At 43.3% G+C, this 18892-nt stretch overlaps 1 protein-coding gene across 1 annotated transcript; it reads right to left on the bottom strand.

The window, feature by feature from the left end:
* Positions 1-704: 704 nt before the first annotated feature.
* Positions 705-16686, bottom strand: LOC121541416 (TBC1 domain family member 13). The gene is made up of 12 exons (XM_041850406.1): positions 16561-16686; positions 14534-14607; positions 14408-14448; positions 11222-11283; positions 10286-10385; positions 8495-8577; positions 8081-8240; positions 5417-5627; positions 3301-3464; positions 2892-3052; positions 2611-2668; positions 705-2499 (listed from the first exon to the last, which is right to left on the bottom strand). Exons 1-12 carry the CDS (start codon positions 16581-16583, stop codon positions 2434-2436), a joined length of 1203 nt encoding a protein of 400 aa, XP_041706340.1. The 5' UTR covers positions 16584-16686; the 3' UTR covers positions 705-2433.
* Positions 16687-18892: the final 2206 nt, after the last annotated feature.

The raw sequence follows: 18892 nt of genomic DNA, 5'->3' as shown, positions 1-18892 counted from the left end.
TATGCAACACAAGCTCACAGAATGGGACCGCCGAGTGCTGAAGCACGTACAAATTGTCTGTCCTCGGTTGCAACACTCACTACCGAGATCCAAACTGCCTCCGGAAGCAACGTCAGCAAACTAAGGAGCTTCATGAAATGGGTTTCCATGGCCGAGCAGCCACACACAAGCTTAAGATTACCATACGCAATGCCAAGCGTTGGCTGGAGTGGTGTAAAGTTCGCCGCCATTGTACTCTGGAGCAGTGGAAACGCATCCGACGGACAAATCTGGGTTTGACGGATGCCAGTAGAATGCTACCTTCCCCAATGCATAGTGCCAACTGTAAAGTTTGGTGGAGGAGGAATAATGGTCTGGGGCTGTTTATCATGGTTCGGGCTAGGCCCCATAGTTTAAGTGAAGGGAAATCTTAACGCTACAGCATACAATGACATTCTAGACGATTCTGTGTTTCCAACTTTGTGGCAACAGTTTGGGGAAGGTCATTTCCTGTTTCAGCATGACAATGCCCCCGTGCACAAAGCGAGGTCCAACCCCATCGAACACCTTTGGGATTAATTGGAACGCCGACTGCGAGCCAGGCCTAATTGCCTCACTAATGCTCGTGGCTGAATGGAAGCAAGTCCCCGTAGCAATGTTCCAACATCTAGTGGAAAGCCTTCCCAGAAGAGTGGAGGCTGTTATAGCAGCAAAGGGGGGACCAACTCCATATTAATGCCCATGATTTTGGAATGAGATGTTCGACGACCAGGTGTCCACATACTTTTGGTAATGTAGTATCCGTTAGTACCTCACTTTAGTACAATAATGCTACATTGAACCATAGCTAGTCACAGACTGTCAATTTGTACAAATTCCTGCCAAGGTATCCTCCAATTTGTCAGTTGGAGGATACCATCTTGCCCCTGAAATAGTGTTAGAATGTAGACAGACATGGACGGCGATACCTGGAAGTTCTAGGGAGTCCCAATAAAACTGAAACGCAAAAAGGTAACTGTTTTGTGAGCTGTATCATTCTCACAATAATGATTAAATTATCAATACAAAGCAAGCCATTCTCTGTGTACTTAATGAAGTATCACATTATTATATAGATCCTACAGTTTGAAAAGGTACATTTCAATGGTGTATTAACTTTGTGGTAACTGTTAGCGCTTTTGAGATAAAAAATCTATAACATTCAATCATAGTGATTTTCAGTCATCAACTCTGTTATCTGTCAATTCCATTATCTGAGTACAGAAATGTTATCATCATAGCATTTCAATGTCATTAAATTATCCATGATGCATATTTAGTTATGATTGTCAATAATTTGTTCTCTGTAATAGTCTAACAGTATGCAGAGCAAAAATTGTGTTATGCTTCACTTAAAACTTATGCTTTACATGTGAACCACTTTTTTTAATGCGACCAGAAATAACTCAAAATATATTAAGATATGACTCAAAATATATTATTAAAAACCTGAATGCCCAATTCAATTTGATGGTTTTGTTTGAAAAGTAATGCCCTTACATCAAAATAGACCTTATAATCATCACTGTATCAATTTCCCCCTAAGGCTGAAATTAAGACAATCAAGGGTTAATTTACCGTTTCCTTCCTGCCTGCCTGTTGCGTCACTAGCATTTGGGCTAACGTATAAGAATGCACTATATGTTAGTGAGTAAGGTACAGGTTTCACACCCCATTGGTTTCATAGCAACATTTGCAAACATACATTAATATTGGAGATTCAAGAGAGAGGTTACAACTGGCTGGCTATAAACTGGCCAGTTTATACAAACAGAGAGAGGACCTTCACATTTCAAAGGGCCCATTACCAAAGGCATATGATCCTAGTAACAATCTATACTCTTAAACTAAATCCTATGCGCTCTGTGTGGCAGCATTTTTGGCTCTGGACATTTTTTGTTGTGGATAGACTTTCCACAGCAGTATTATATGTCGTCTTTCGTATGAGCTCCACAATAAAAAATAACCATGTTCACTTATAAAGTAAAAAAAGGTAATTCCCACCACACTAAAAAAATTGAAAAAAAAACCTGTAGTATTTAAAAAACCTAGGAGTGTTATAATAGCACTGACAAACTTTATAATGACGCTGCTGTATGGGTAAGTGGTTTCTCTGCTTCATACATGTAGATTGTCGTTTTCTCAAGTGTTCAGTGCAAAAATAAATAGCTTGAGCCCACACACCCCTCTCTGAGAGAGTGGAAATACTGTCAGGCCGTGAGAGTGAGACGAGAAGTCTAAGTATTGAGTTTGGTTTCTTCGACAAACTGTGCACCACCCTTGTGTACCACCCTGGCACCAGGTGGCTTCCTCTTCCTTCCAGGGTGCAATGGGGACTCATTGTCACCTAGGGTTACCAGTTTCATTGGTGCCTCCCCCCCAACCAGGAGAGGGAGATAGAAGGGGGAGGGGTGGCTATGAGCCATCTTGAAGCTCCTTGGCTTTGGCCAGGATGGTGTGGACATCTGAGATGGGGTAGTCCTGAAGAAGAACATGGACAATCAGTCAAATGTCAAATAAAACCACCTTAGTTGCCCAAGCATGACCTACATTGGCCCCACTATTTGGATAGACCCTTTTAGATGGTCTTACCTGCAGCAGTCTCATGTTGACCGTGAAGTCTCCTGCCAGCAACTGATCTCGAATCAGTCTGAAACCACACAAATAGAAATAACAAACATAAAACATTATATGGTAAGATCCAAATCATATCCAATTCCATCCAAATTCAAGTCAATTCAGGAATTGCATTGCATTCCTAAAATAATCTACAGACTTGGGGAATTGGCTATGGGGTCAATCTGGGGTTATGGACGCTGGTTCGTCCAGGGGGTTGTGCTTCATTTCTGGGCAGGACAGAAGGGGGAACTCACACGAGCATGGCGCAGCAGACCAGGATGAGGAAGTCGAAGCGGTCCTGGTCGGAGAAGAGTGTGTCCCAGATGCGGATGACGTCGGGCAGGAGGAACTCCTGGGACAGCAGCAGGGTCAGCCAGCGGAAGGTGAAGTACTGCGGCTTGATGTTCTGCTCCTGCTGTTAGAGAGAAGGGAGGGAGGGAAAGTGAGAGAAGTTGAAAGATTGAACTAGCCTCCATCATTACTACAAACATAACATTAGCCCACTAAATCCAACACAATTTTTGTAATTGCATGATGTGTACTCCTACCAAACCCACCCCCCTCCACTACCCCTACAAACTTCTATCCTTTCAGAGCCGTGAAGGGGAGTCAACAAGGGCCTAGGGATGGCTTTGGGACTGGGCCCAGGAGGCCTTTGCTCACCAATTTCATATAGAGGTCCATGTCCTTCTCTTTGAGCATGGAGTAGACGCTCTCCATCTTGTAGGTGATGCCGCACTGCGAGTCGTCCAGGCTCTTGATGAACATGTCCCGGTTCTCTGACATCAGGTTGGTGAAACAGAAGAAGGTGTCCGCCTCGGCGTGCTCTGATTGGTTGGACAGGCAAATCAATCAATCAGTCGATCAATCGTGCCCTCCCTAGTGTCAATTGTGTCTGTCTGTCTGTTCAACGACTGCCAGTCAATCAATATATTATAAACAGTAACCATGTTACCATATAAAAACAAATCAAGACAGCTGTGATGGAAATAGAAAGTGTCAGTACAATTTCAAAAATGTTGACAGACAATTTGTTCGTAAGACATGGTGGGATCTTTTTGTGTCGGTAAAATGAATTATTGGGGTGGAAACGATTTCTTGCGCAATTGTTGATTGAATAACTATCATGTCGAGGTAGATTTGCAGTCACGCGATGCTATGTTGTGTGGTGGTCCAACTACGACTTGAAAAAGAATGCACCGTTTATTAGGCTACAGATTAAATAAACTTCATAGGGCGGTGAAAGTGCACAGTGATGAGATTGATGCTCCTTTCCAATAAATATCGAGGGTCTTAATTTGTATGTTGGTGACATGGTGATCAGTGCTTAGCTGCCAATTAACAAATAAGAATGATCTTATCCATCTCATCATACAACCTAACCTGTCCACTTTATCAGCGAACTGTTGTCTAGAGAGAAGATTGGGCAAGTTTGCCATTTATCACAACAGTTTGAGTGACAAAACCATAGATAAGAGTGGAAAATGCAATGGAAACACATTGAACGGATGTTTTTTATTCGTGGCATGAGAACTTTAGCGCAAAATTGGTTTTTATGTGCTATATGTCATCACGCACAGCCTTTTTTTATAATATTTGCATGAAAATATGTCGCAAATTGGATGGAAACCTAGCTAGTAAAATACTTCTTTAGAGGTGGCACAATAAAAATCTGAAGATGAGATGGAAGAATATGAAATGTGGGTCATCCCTAATTTCTCCTCTAGGTGGCAGTGCTGACTCAGCTTGATCCATTCCATCACAGAACATTAGCACTCTGATGCAGAGACCAGTGGAAAGTAGCAGCAGGCAGCAGCAGAATGAGCTGATGTTTGCGATTAATACAATAGAATAGTACTTTATTTGTCCATCTACACTAGAGACGAAAATGTGTCTTCTGCTATGCTCCCAAAACATGCATGCACACACATACACTACCGTTCAGAGTTGCAAAGAAAAAGCCATATCTCAGACTGCCCATCTTAATCTTTTCTTTTTATTGGCCAGTCTGAGATATGGCTTTTCCTTTGCAACTCTGCCTAGAAGGTCAGCATCCCGGAGTCGCCTCTTCACTATTGACGTTGAGACTGGTGTTTTACGGGTATCTATTTAATGAAGCTGCCAGTTGAGGACCTGTGAGGCGTCGGTTTCTCAAACTAGACACCTAATGTATTTGTCCTCTTGCTCAGTTGTGCACCGGGGCCTCCCACTCCTCTTTCTATTCTGGTTAGAGCCAGTTTGCGCTGTTCTGTGAAGGGAGTAGTACACAGCGTTGTACGAGATCTTCAGGTTCATGGCGATTTCTCACATGGAATAGCCTTAATTTCTCAGAACAAGAATAGACTGACGAGTTTCAGAAGAAAGTTATTTGTTTCTGGCCATTTGAGCCTGTAATTGAACCCATAATTGCTGATGCTCCAGATACTCAACTAGTCTCAAGAAGGCCAGTTTTATTGCTTATTTAATCAGCACAACCGTTTTCAGCTGTGCTAACATAATTGCAAAAGGGTTTTCTAATGATCAATTAGCCTTTTAAAATGAAAAACCTGGATTAGCAAACACAACGTGCCATTGGAACACAGGACTGATGGTTGCTGATAATGGGCCTCTGTACACCTATATAGATATTCCATTAAATATCAGCCGTTTCCAGCTACAATAGCCATTTACAACATTAACAATGTCTACACTGTATTTCTGATCAATTTGATGTTATTTCAATGGACAAAAAAATTTGCTTTTCTTTTGAACGGTAGTGTACGTCCCCTCCTGCACCCACCTTTCCACTCGTTGTTGGGGTCGATGGCAAAGGTGTAGTAAATGGGGCCCACCACCTCGTTCATGCCCTGCACGTAGGCAATGCCCGGGTTGAGCTTGGCGTAGATGAACAGGATGCGCTCCACCACCTCCCAGTGGGCCTCGCAGCCGCTGGGCAGCACCTCGTACTCGTTGGACGGGTAGAGGTTAAGGGCCTTGCCCGGGGAGCTCACCTGGAGATGGGGAGCGGAGGAGAGAGCAAAGAATTAGGACCGGATGAGAAACAACCCCTAGTTATGTGCTTGTGTAGATCTGAAAGGATTGGATAGGTATACAGTGAGGGAAAAATGTATTTGATCCCCTGCTGATTTTGTACGTTTGCCCACTGACAAAGAAATGATCAGTCTATAATTTTAACGGTAGGTTTATTTGAACAGTGAGAGACAGAATAACAACAAATAAATCCAGAAAAACGCATGTCAAAAATGTTATAAATTGATTTGCATTTTAATGAGGGAAATAAGTATTTGATCCATCTGCAAAACATGACTTAGTACTTGGTGGCAAAAACCCTTGTTGGCAATCACAGAGGTCAGACGTTTCTTGTAGTTGGCCACCAGGTTTGCACACATCTCAGGAGGGATTTTGTTCCACTCCTCTTTGCAGATCTTCTCCAAGTCATTAAGGTTTCGAGGCTGACGTTTGGCAACTCGAACCTTCAGCTCCCTCCACAGATTTTCTATGGGATTAAGGTCTGGAGACTGGCTAGGCCACTCCAGGACCTTAATGTGCTTCTTCTTGAGACACTCCTTTGTTGCCTTGGCCGTGTGTTTTGGGTCATTGTCATGCTGGAATACCCATCTACGACCCATTTTCAATGCCCTGGCTGAGGGAAGGAGGTTCTCACCCAAGATTTGACGGTACATGGCCCGTCCATTGTCCCTTTGATGCGGTGAAGTTGTCCTGTCCCCTTAGCAGAAAAACACCCCCAAAGCGTAATGTTTCCACTTCCATGTTTGACGGTGGGGATGGTGTTCTTGGGGTCATAGGCAGCATTCCTCCTCCTCCAAACACGGCGAGTTGAGTTGATGCCAAAGAGCTCGATTTTGGTCTCATCTGACCACAACACTTTCACCCAGTTCTCCTCTGAATCATTCAGATGTTCATTGGCAAACTTCAGACGGACATGTATATGTGCTTTCTTGAGCAGGGGGACCTTGCGGGCGCTGCAGGATTTCAGTCCTTCACGGCGTAGTGTGTTACCAATTGTTTTCTTGGTGACTATGGTCCCAGCTGCCTTGAGATCATTGACAAGATCCTCCCGTGTAGTTCTGGGCTGATTCCTCACCGTTCTCATGATCATTGCAACTCCACGAGGTGAGATCTTGCATGGAGCCCCAGGCCGAGGGAGATTGACAGTTCTTTTGTGTTTCTTCCATTTGCGAATAATCGCACCAATTGTTGTCACCTTCTCACCAAGCTGCTTGGTGATGGTCTTGTAGCCCATTCCAGCCTTGTGTAGGTCTACAATCTTGTCCCTGACATCCTTGGAGAGCTCTTTGGTATTGGCCATGGTGGAGAGTTTGGAATCTGATTGATTGATTGCTTCTGTGGACAGGTGTCTTTTATACAGGTAACAAACTGAGATTAGGAGCACTCCCTTTAAGAGTGTGCTCCTAATCTCAGCTCGTTACCTGTATAAAAAGACACCTGGGAGCCAGAAATCTTTCTGATTGAGAGGGGGTCAAATACTTATTTCCCTCATTAAAATGCAAATCAATTTATAACATTTTTGACATGCCTTTTTCTGGATTTTGTTGTTGTTATTCTGTCTCTCACTGTTCAAATAAACCTACCATTAAAATTATAGACTGATCATTTCTTTGTCAGTGGGCAAACGTACAAAATCAGCAGGGGATCAAATACTTTTTTCCCCCTCACTGTACACAATATGGCCAAATTTCTACCAATTTCTAAAATAAACGCCTGAAACTAGATCCCCTACATACTGGTCGGGGGAGGTTCTCTTCTGCACTGTTCAACCAACCCAGTAAACGTAGAGGAGGAGTTAAGATGGAGTGTCGCTTTGTTAAAGTCCAAAAGCGGATGTCGTGTCACAGGCTCTCTTTCCATTTCGCATGAAAAACTTAATATCCGGTTGTTGGGGACTCAGCAGAGGCTAATCAGAGGGCAACGTGGATCTATTACCATATTGCTTAGGGTGACAAAACAGATTTAAGCCACTCGAGAGTTCTTAAAGTAGTTGAAGCATTACAGCTCTCGGCCATAGAAGACCATTGGAGAGGGGCATCAAGTCAATCGTTATGGGATGGAAATGGACACAAACTGAAAACACCCATAAGTCAAATAAGGTTATCGACCCATCACCATTAAGCCAATACACTCGCCTGGACCTTACAGTACATACTCACCACTGTGTGCACATAATGACTGCATTGCTTAAAGCAGGAAAGGGGGAGGGGGATTGAACATAACACAGGGTGGTAGAGTCAGCAGATCTGAATAGTGTTTCCCCTAGCATTACCGAAAGAAGGTCGCCCTGCTGCCTCCGGAAGTGGAGGCATTCACATTGACAGACCAATGTCTGTTTTTACACATAAACAACAAACACACACGACCCCCCCTCCTCTCCCCCTCTCTCTCTCTCTCTCTCGCTCTCTCTCACATTGGTGACCCCGCTGCGGTTGCGGTCCACAGTCTGGGCCTTGAGGGTGGTCTGTTCCACGCGGCGCCTGAGTGTCTCGTAGTCGTTCTGGGGATCCAGGATCAGCTGGCAGGGATAGTCTGTGGGCCACTGGAAGAACGCCATGTCGGGGTACAAGCGCCTGCCATCATAAAATACACTAGTTAGTGTATTCCTATGTGGAACATAAGGCTTCCACGAGAGAGCCACTGTTGTCAATTTTCAGCCTTTTTGGAGATGGTATTACATGACCGGCTACTGGAATACATTAATAGTCTTTATTATTCAGTCAAGTTGCTCGCCCCACTAAAGGATGAGTGACTTAAAATGCATGGAGATGCACTTCACAGTCAGCCAAAGAAGTACCTAGCTTGTTGCCCAGGCAGTCAGACCTACCGGACATCTTTATCAATCTGCAGCAGCACCTCGTTGTCTCTGAAGTAGTTGTTCCACTTGCTGTCTGGGTTGGGGTTGAGAGGCTGAGAGAGAGAAAGAAAGAGGCCGTGAAAATGAATATATGGGAGAAAGAAAGAGAAATCATATACAGTGGGGAGAACAAGTATTTGATACACTGCCGATTTTGCAGGGTTTTTTTTTAATCATAGGTACACTTCAACTGTGAGAGACGGAATCTAAAACAAAAATCAAGAAAATCACATTGTATAATTTTAAAGTAATTAATTTGCATTTTATTGCATGACATAAGTATTTGATACATCAGAAAAGCAGAACTTAATATTTGGTACAGAAACCTTTGTTTGCAATTACAGAGATCATACGTTTCCTGTAGGTCTTGACCAGGTTTGCACACACTGCAGCAGGGATTTTGGCCCACTCCTCCATACAGACCGTCTCCAGATCCTTCATGATTCGGGGCTGTCGCTGGGCAATACGGACTTTCAGCTCCCTCCAAAGATTTTCTATTGGGTTCAGGTCTGGAGACTGGCTAGGCCACTCCAGGACCTTGAGATGCTTCTTACGGAGCCACTCCTTAGTTGCCCTGGCTGTGTGTTTCGGGTCGTTATCATGCTGGAAGACCCAGCCACGACCCATCTTCAATGCTCTTACTAAGGGAAGGAGGTTGTTGGCCAAGATCTTGCGATACATGGCCCCATCCATCCTCCCCTCAATACGGTGCAGTCGTCCTGTCCCCTTTGCAGAAAAGCTTCATGGTTGGGATGGTGTTCTTGGGGTTGTACTCATCCTTCTTCTTCCTCCAAACACGGCGAGTGGAGTTTAGAACAAAAAGCTCTATTTTTGTCTCATCAGACCACATGACCTTCTCCCATTCCTCCTCTGGATCATCCAGATGGTCATTGGCAAACTTCAGACGGGCCTGGACATGCGCTGGCTTGAGCAGGGGGACCTTGCGTGCGCTGCAGGATTTTAATCCATGACGGCGTAGTGTGTTACTAATGGTTTTCTTTGAGACTGTGGTCCCAGCTCTCTTCAGGTCATTGACCAGGTCCTGCCGTGTAGTTCTGGGCTGATCCCTCACCTTCCTCATGATCATTGATGACCCACGAGGTGAGATCTTGCATGGAGCCCCAGACCGATAGTGATTGACCGTCATCTCGAACTTCTTCCATTTTCTCATATTTGCGCCAACAGTTGTTGCCTTCTCACCAAGCTGCTTGCCTATTGTCCTGTAGCCCATCCCAGCCTTGTGCAGGTCTACAATTTTATCCCTGATGTCCTTAAACAGCTCTCTGGTCTTGGCCATTGTGGAGAGGTTGGAGTCTGTTTGATTGAGTGTGTGGACAGGTGTCTTTTATACAGGTAACGAGTTCAAACAGGTGCAGTTAATACAGGTAATGAGTGGAGAACAGGAGGGCTTCTTAAAGAAAAACTAACAGGTCTGTGAGAGCCGGAGTTCTTACTGGTTGGTAGGTGATCAAATACTTATGTCATGCAATAAAATGCAAATTAATTACTTAAAAATCATACAATGTGATTTTCTGGATTTTTGTTTTAGATTCCGTCTCTCACAGCTGAAGTGTACCTATGATAAAGATGACAGACCTCTACATGCTGTGTAAGTAGGAAAACCTGCAAAATCGGCAGTGTATCAAATACTTGTTCTCCCCACTGTATGCATTAGCTGAGACAGTCCAGCAGTGTGTATCAGAGTAGGAAATGTTTCTATTTTGTGGGTAAAAAAATAGGGAGAAGAGAGGGGGAACTCACGTGGTCCTCCATCGTCACATCCTCTCTGGAAAGTCCCAGATTGGCCTTAATGATGCCTGGCTGGATGATCATCTCCTTTAGGAACTGGGAATACACCTCCCTGTGGGCCACAAACAAATACAACATTATTGTATCTCTATGCCTGTGGGTAACCGCAAGAGACAGGGACCATCTTAGGTCAGCTACGCCTAGTAGTTTACTTTAAGGAGTTACATTTGACTTGATTTTCACTAAGGGGGAAATGCCCTCAAAGATACAGCCATGACATCATGGAGATACCAACATATTTCTTATACTGACCCAATTCTCTCTGGTTTACATGAATTGACTAGGGGCGAGGCATTGTTTATTGACAGGGTCATTCAAGGCACTTCAGGCAGGATCAATCAAACACTTGAAGGATTTGAAGGATTTCAATAATGTGAGGAGAGAGCCAATAGAAGCAGCAGACAAGCATGACTCATCATCATCATCACCATCACTGTCTCCCGGGCCGAGCAGACCCGATATAGCTGTCCTGTGCTGGGTGTGTTGTGTTTTAGTGTGAGATTTTAATAGGTCAGGTTCCATTATGACTCAGCTGTTTGTCTAGAAACGCTTGGTAAAATCTGAAGGATTCCAAAGTAAACTCCAGTGGGACAGGAGGGATATACTTGACTAAGAACTGGTTAGTTACCAAGGTATAACTCAGGCAGAGATGGAAGGATACACGTAGTGGCTAAGTCTTGAGCAGTAGATGTTTTCATGCACTATATACTGAGTGTCCAAAATAGGGCTGAGTTAAAAATGAATACATTTAGAGATGGCTTCAATTTCATTTTAAACAATCAAACCCTCCTTGCAAGTGCACACATTTCTTATTCTGAAAATGTCCATTAAATCTCCTCCTGTTGATAAAGAATTGATGTCCACCAGCACTGTTGGAGACGTTTTTACCTCTGCTTTTTGAGGAAGGAGTCCCATATCATCTGGTCCAGAGGCAGGTAATTGAGCAGGACCTGGAAACATGGAAGGAAGTTATCAGAAATAAGAATCCCAATCATTCACAGATAAGATTAGAACAACAGGCTTAATGTAATACTAAAACTAAGGCTAATTATACATACTGTAGATCACGTGTCAAACACAAGGCCCGCGGGCCGAATCCGGCCCGTGACAATTCTATCCGGCCCGCGCAATGATTTGGGTTGTCAATTCATTTTGGCCCACCTCCATACCAACCCCGATGCGCTGCACTGCCAACGTGCTGCACGCCAAAAGGCAGTGCATTGCCACAGACACTCCTCATCCCAGATCCACACACAAGCCAGTGCACTGTATCATATCACCACTAATGGCACTGACCTAAAAAAAGTTATAAAATAAAGAATTCACACGCAGGTATAACTTACTACTAAAGGACAATAGGCCACACAAGCGAGTATAAATGAGTCAACAGTTGAGTCATCTACTTTATGAAATTACAGCCTGATGAGCTCGCATCAGTGAATTCAATGTCAATTGCGCTACTTTCGTGTGTCCCGTTTACAGCGTGCAGCGGAGGGAAAGTGTACATACACCGTACAGACACATGCCACAGTCCTAGGCTACTAAAATGTTGCAGTCTGGCATTGGTTTTTAAAGCTTGACAATGAATAACCAAAAAACTAAACTTGCAACAAAACACCATGCAAAGGAGAAACATGTACAGTCGTGGTCAAAGGTTTTGAGAATGACACAAGTATTGGTCTTCACAAAGTTCGCTGCTTCAGTGTTATGAGATATTTTTGGTCAGATGTTACTATGGTATACTGAAGTATAATTACAACCATTCCATAAGTGTCAAAGGCGTTTATTGACAATGACATTAAGTTTATGCAAAGAGTCAATATTTGCAGTGTTGACCCTTCTTTTTCAAGACCTCTGCAATCCGCCCTGGCATGCTGTCAATTAACTTCAGGGCCACATCCTGACTGATGGCAGTCCATTCTTGCATAATCAATGCTTGGAGTTTGTCAGAATTTGTGGGTTTTTGTTTGTCCACCCACCTCTTGAGGATCGTGGTTCTCAATGGGATTAAGGTCTGGGGAGTTTCCTGGCCATAGACCCAAAATGTCGATGTTTTGTTCCCCGAGCCACTTAGTTATCACTTTTGCCTTATGGCAAGGTGCTCCATCATGCTGGAAAAGGCATTGGTCGTCACCAAACTGTTCTTGCACTGGTCGTCACCAAACTGTTCTTGGATGGTTGGGAGAAGTTGCTCTCGGAGGATGTGTCTCAAGATTTTAAAACATGTTTTAAGTTTAAATGTTACAACAGCCTAACTACGTTTTTGTTATATGGAGTTATTACATACTTGTCGATTAGGGTGGCAGCATATTATGCACATCTGCAAGCATAGCAGCAAAGGCTGGACAAATATGATTTATCTCTTCATTTGTTTTAATATGGTAAAATGCTATATACAGCATCCTGTAGGCTACATAGATCTGCTTGGAGTTTGACAAAAGGCAACTAAAGGACTCTCAGACCATGAGAAACAAGATTATTTGGTCTGATGAAACCAAGATTGAACTATTTGGGCTGAATGCCAAGCGTCACGTCTGGAGGAAACCTGGCACCATCCCTACGGTAATGCATGGTGATGGCATCATCCTGCTGTGGGGATGTTTTTCAGCGGCAGGGACTGGGAGACTAGTCAGGATCGAGGGAAAGATGAACGGAGCAAAGTACAGAGATCCTTGATGAAAACCTGCTCCAGTGTGCTCAGGACCACGGACTTGGGCGAAGGTTCACCTTCCAACAGGACAACGACCCTAAGCACACAGCCAAGACAACAAAGGAGTGGCTTCGGGACAAGTCTCTGAATGTCCTTGAGTGGTCCAGCCAGAGCCCAGAGAAACTCCCCAAATACAGGTGTGCCAAGCTTGTAGCATATTACCCAAGTAGACTCAAGGCTGTAATCACTTCCAAAGGTGCTTCAATAAAGTACTGTGTAAAGGGTCTGAATACTTATGTACATATTCTTTCAATTTTTTAATAATGGATTTAATGGTGCTCCGTGGAATGTTCAAAGTTTCTGATATTTTTTTATAACCCAACCCTGATCTGTACTTCTCCACAACTTTGTCCCTGACCTGTTTGGAGAGCTCCTTGGTCTTCATGGTACCGCTTGGTTGGTGGTGCCCCTTGCTTAGTGGTGTTGCAGACTCTGAGGCCTTTCAGAACAGGTGTATATATACATTTTAGATTTTAGTCATTTAGCAGACGCTCTTATCCAGAGCGACTTACAGTTAGTGAGTGCATACATTTTTCATACTGGCCCCCCATGGGAATCGAACCCACAACCCTGGCGTTGCAAGCACCATGCTCTACCGACTGAGCTACAGGATCATGTGACACTTAGATTGCACACAGGTGGACTTTATTTAACTAATTATGTGATTTCTGAAGGTAATTGGTTGCACCAGATCTTATTTAGGGGCTTCATAGCAAAGGGGGAGAATACATATGCACGCACCACTTTTCCATTATTAATTTTTTTTTAATACTTTGAAACAAGTTATTTTTTTCATTTCACTTCAACAATTTGGACTATTTTGTGTATGTCTATTACATGAAATCCAAATAAAAATCTATTTAAATTACAGGTTATAATGCAACAAAATAGGAAAAACGCCAAGGGGGATGAATGCTTTTGCAAGGCACTGTAAATGTGCTCCCGAGTGGCGCAACGGTCTAATGCACTGCATCTCAGTTTTAGAGGCGTCACTATAGACCCTGGTTCGATACCAGGCTGTATCACAATCCGGCCGTGATTGGGAGTCCCATAGGGCGGCACAGAATTGGCCCAGCGTCGTCCGGGTTTGGCCGGGGTAGGCCGTCATTGTAAATAAGAATTTGTTCTTAACTGACTTGTCTAGTTAAATAAAGGTTAAATAAACAAAAATAAAAAAGTGGTATTTCTAAAAACCTGTTTTTGCTTTGTCATTATGGGGTATTGTTTGTAGATTGATGAGGGGATGAAAACTATTTAATCAATTTTAGAATAAGACTGTAACGTAACAAAATGTGGATAAAGTCAAGGGGTCTGAATACTTTCCAAATGCACTGTATGTCTATTAAAGGGCTGGAGCAACTCACTTTCCAGCAAAGTGCACGGATGCCTCCTTCAAATGGGATACCTGAGAGAGAGATAGGAAACATGAAAATGTGTTAATAAAATATGGGGGGAAAATACATTTTTGGTGGTGAAAGTAAAATTCTTACCGCTGAAGCAAAGTTCCCGAAGCGCCTTTAAGTCTAGCTTCTCTTCACTCAAGGCCACCTTGAAATCCTGGATCCTTAATTTGCACAAGAAAGGAAGAAATAACATCTCAAAGTAGGTTGTGTTGTTAGAGGCATATTGTTTGTTGCATTCATGTAGATCATAAAATAAGCACGTCTTAATGCCTCGCATCAAGAAAGAGGAAGGTAGTATGAAAAAATTTATGCACTCACTAACTGTAAGTCGCTCTGGATAAGAGCGTCTGCTAAATGACTAAAATGTAAATGTTACATTCCTATAACGCCTCATTCAGATTATACACATGCAGCAGAGAGACTGGATGCTCAGTCTTATAGAAAGAAGTGTGTGTAGAACTAACATGATTGGCTATTACATTTTACATTTACATTTTAGTCATTTAGCAGACGCTCTTATCCAGAGCGACTTACAGTTAGTGAATGCATACATCTTTCATAATGGCCCCCCGTGGGAATCGAACCCACAACCCTGGCGTTGCAAGCGCCATGCTCTACCAACTGAGCTACAGGAGGGCCTATTCAGCTATTCAACATCCATTTTTCATAAACTATATCTGTGATATTCTGATTTTTTTCTAACATACTGAACAGAACCAAAGAAAAAGTTATTTGATTTCAATCTAGTATGCCTTTTTCCTGTAATAGCAATTTCTCTCTTTCCTCTTCTCTTTCCTTGACTTCACCAGCGGCTAGATCCTGTTTGTCATGGATCTATCGAAAACTGCAGATGATCAGCAAAGTTACTCGGCTTGGGGCTATTCAAAGGGAAAACAGTTCATCTGTTTTTTATCAAGCACCAGTGCTCACGAGACACCAGCCCTGACCTCAGATCATTAACGAACACCAGGCAAAAGTGCTTTGCTGTCACAGTTAAACCCTAACTTTGATTGCCCTTCATAACATTGGATCCATTATTTTCCTGGAACAATTAAGTCTAGAAGCAAGAGTGAATAGTAGCCTAAACGCTAGGGAAGCTTAATAATGAGAAACCTTCAACTTTTCTTGCAACTAAGCCTTGCAGCAAAATTTCAGCCATCAAAGAAAATAGGTTACTGTAGTAGGCATTTGAACCGTTTTATTTACAAAGAGTCTGTATTTTCTTGGCTACTCTTTGATACTGCCAAATAGCGGGAGTGTAAATAGATTTAAATCAAGTGAATTATTGTGTCCTGCTTTGAACTGCCCTTGTCTCACAAGAATTTAAAAGGATGTCCTGTTAGTATGTGCATTGCATAGGCCAAATGTTATGCAATAGGCTATATACCAACATTGCATCTTGAGTAGATTAGCTTGTACTTCTCCCTGTCTTTGGGGCTTATAACTAACATGAAGTCAAATACAACGCACAGGTTTGACTGTCTCGTTTAAAAGGGTCTCAATTTTGTTTTGATAATTTGATCAGTGGAGAATGTGTGCATGATGTTAGCAACCTTGCTTAGTTGCATAATTGTATTTGACGAATTAGGTAGCTAGCCCAGTCCTTCCTTACCCAGTCCTTCCTAATGTTTGCCACTACCTAGTTCATTAAAACCTCGAATTAAATGGTCCTTTAGGGAGTCATTCAGTTTAAATGTTTAAATTTAAACGTTACAGTACCTGGAAAGACATAAGATAGTTGTGTCGGTGGACAGCTTGAGAGCCTATGAGCTAGCTAGCTACAGCAGATAGACAGTTAGGAAAAATGTTTTCCATTCAAGCAGACTGGAATTTAAAAACATTGTCTGCAGTGTAGTACAGTACAAAGAAGCGGGCATTGTCATCGATGTTGCTAGCAGATGTTTTCCCATTTCCTCGAGACAACGCAACCCGGCAGAGCTAGCTAGTTAATAACGTTAGCCTACAGGGCTTTCAGAGTCCCACCACATAATCCACGATCAATTACAGTGAACGCACCACATGAGATTTACGATAGACAAACATAGCTATATGACACGTAATCGAATGTGGTAGTATGGCCTACTGTCCATTTATAAATAAAATCTACATCTCACCTGCTTCGGTACGAGCTCGACATGTTGGAAGAATCCAAAAGCAAGACCTGCTGCGTGCCACAAGAAAAATACTCCGATGGTGAAACATCCACGACGACACTTGGGAAAGATTACTTTGCTGTTTGTGTTCAGATCTTTTTCTTCAATGAGGTTTAACGGCGGTTGGCATCCAATTTGTTGCATTACCGCCACCTACTATACTGGAGTACAACTCCCTTATCTATTCTTGAAAAATAAAATAAAACAAAGCAAATAAATATCCTACCATCTAACACTACACTCACAACTACAAACCTACTAATAATAATTAACCCCACCCTTCTCCACTATTTAAATATACTCACTCCTACCTCACGCCCTCAACCTGAAATGATGGGACATCACTACTTAACACTCCCTGTAACTCTTCTGCTGTCAGGTCTCGCACACCCAAATATCTCTCTGCAGCTGCCACCACAACCTCAATTTTCTTCGATTTGCGTTCCATCCCTGCAGAACAATTAATAACCATTGCTATAAACGCTAAAAACCCAATCTTACTGAAACATACAGTGCTATGAAAAAGTATTTGCCACCTTTCTAATTTTCTCTACTTTTGCATGTTTGTGATACTGAATGTTAACAGATCTTCAACCAAAACCTAATATTAGATAAAGGGAACATAAGTGAACAAATAACACAATAATTACATATTTATTTCATTTATTTCATAAACAAAGTTATGCAACACCCAATTCCCCTGTGTGAAAAAGTAATTGCCCCCTTACACTCAATAACTGGTTGTGCCACCAAATGCTTCCTGTGGTTGTTGATCAGTCTCTCACGCAAGAGTGTGAGGGTAGGTGTCTAGGTGTTTCCGAAGGTGCAACCACGGTGGAAAGTCCAGACGGTACTGTTTCTGTATGATATGTTGGATTAAGGAATAAAGACAGACACCAATGTTCAGTTCAATAGCCTTGTTAAGCCTTGTACAAATCCCTACGCGTGGAGTCTGGGGAACAGTCCAACTAGTCGATTACCTATCAACTAGACTCCGTAACATCATCCTTTTCAATAGAAAGTGCAAACATAACGGCATAACATTGCGTTCTTAACAGTCAAGTCATAACAATTGAAAAGCATGACATTTTCTTTTTACTTCAGCTGTCATCTTCCTTTTTAAATTAACAGACAACAAGTTAAGTCTCTTGCTTACAGAGTAAGCCTGTCCGGTGGCTTGCACAGCCGACCCACCCGTGAGTAAGTATTGGCTCTGACAGGGGTAGGATTAGGGCCACGAGCTGGAGAGTTTGGTGGGGTAGAAGCTTCACCTTCAGTTGGCTCATGTCTCAATTCTGCACCCCTTACCCTTAGGCCTGGACTGTGATCCAGCTCATCTAAGTGAGTGTATGGCATGTTCTGGTTTGTCTGCTCTGCTACGCGCAGATCCACCCGATTGCGACGATAGAGGGAGCCACCAACATCCACCAGGTAAGAACGTGGTGCAACTCTCTGTAGGCATGTGCCCAGCCTCCAAAGTCCTGTGTGGTCTCCCCGGCAGCGGTTTCATCCTTATAGTTTCACCCACCTCCAGCTCTGGTAGGTCTCGAGCAGTCCGGTCGTAGAAGCACTTAGCGAGCTGCTTTCTGTGACGCAGTTTGTCCGTGACGCCAACCATGACGCAGGGCTCAAGTAGCTTGTTAGCTACGGGGATAGTAGTCTTCAGACGTCTGGACAGAAGGCGTTGTGCTGGGCTGCTGTCCATGTTTTCGGTGGGTGTGTTCCTCCACTGTAAGATCGCTTTCCATGGGTCGTTGCTGTCGCGCAAGGCCCTGCTTAACAGGTTTTTTGCAATCTTGACAGCTGATTCTGCCTTGCCATTTGCTTTTGGGTGTCTTGGAGAGGAGGTCACGTGGTCAAACTCCCATTCTGAGGCGAAACGCTTGAACTGTGCAGTGAATTGTGGGCCATTGTCCGTGATTACCTTGTCAGGCTGACCTTGCCTTGCAAACTGCGCCTTGCAGCGCTTTATGACCGTCTCTGCGGACAAGTCAGGGAGCAGTTCAATTTCCCAAAAGTCAGAGTAATGATCAACGAGGAGAAGATAGTCCTTTTGTCTGTGGCTGAATAAGTCCATGCTGATGATTTGCCAGGCCCTTGTGGGCAGTTCGTGTGACATCATGGTTTCCTTTTGCTGTTCATGAGCGTACTCGTTGCATGTGGTACAGTTGCTGACAAAGTCTTTAATTTCTGCTTGCATGTTTGGCCAGTATAATGTTTCACGAGCCTGGCGGTAGCATGCGTCACCTCCGACGTGACTGGAGTGTATGCGGGTAAGCATCTCTGGACGTAG

The sequence above is a fragment of the Coregonus clupeaformis genome, chromosome 27 (genome assembly GCF_020615455.1).
Source record: "Coregonus clupeaformis isolate EN_2021a chromosome 27, ASM2061545v1, whole genome shotgun sequence".
Taxonomy (NCBI): domain Eukaryota; kingdom Metazoa; phylum Chordata; class Actinopteri; order Salmoniformes; family Salmonidae; genus Coregonus; species Coregonus clupeaformis.
The sequence above is the reverse complement of the archived record's forward strand: the minus strand, read 5'-3'. Positions and strand labels throughout refer to the sequence as shown.

What these genes read in the sequence shown, in the direction of transcription:
- LOC121541416 (XM_041850406.1), bottom strand. Translation starts at nt 16,583, where the DNA reads ATGTCGAGCTCGTACCGAAGCAG. An exon ending in TCGGGAACTTTGCTTCAGCG is followed by an intron (nt 14,449 to 14,533) that starts GTAAGAATTTTA and finishes TCTCTCTCTCAG; the next exon opens with GTATCCCATTTGAAGGAGGC. An exon ending in ATGTGACGATGGAGGACCAC is followed by an intron (nt 8,578 to 10,285) that starts GTGAGTTCCCCC and finishes TCTCTCTCTCAG; the next exon opens with CCTCTCAACCCCAACCCAGA.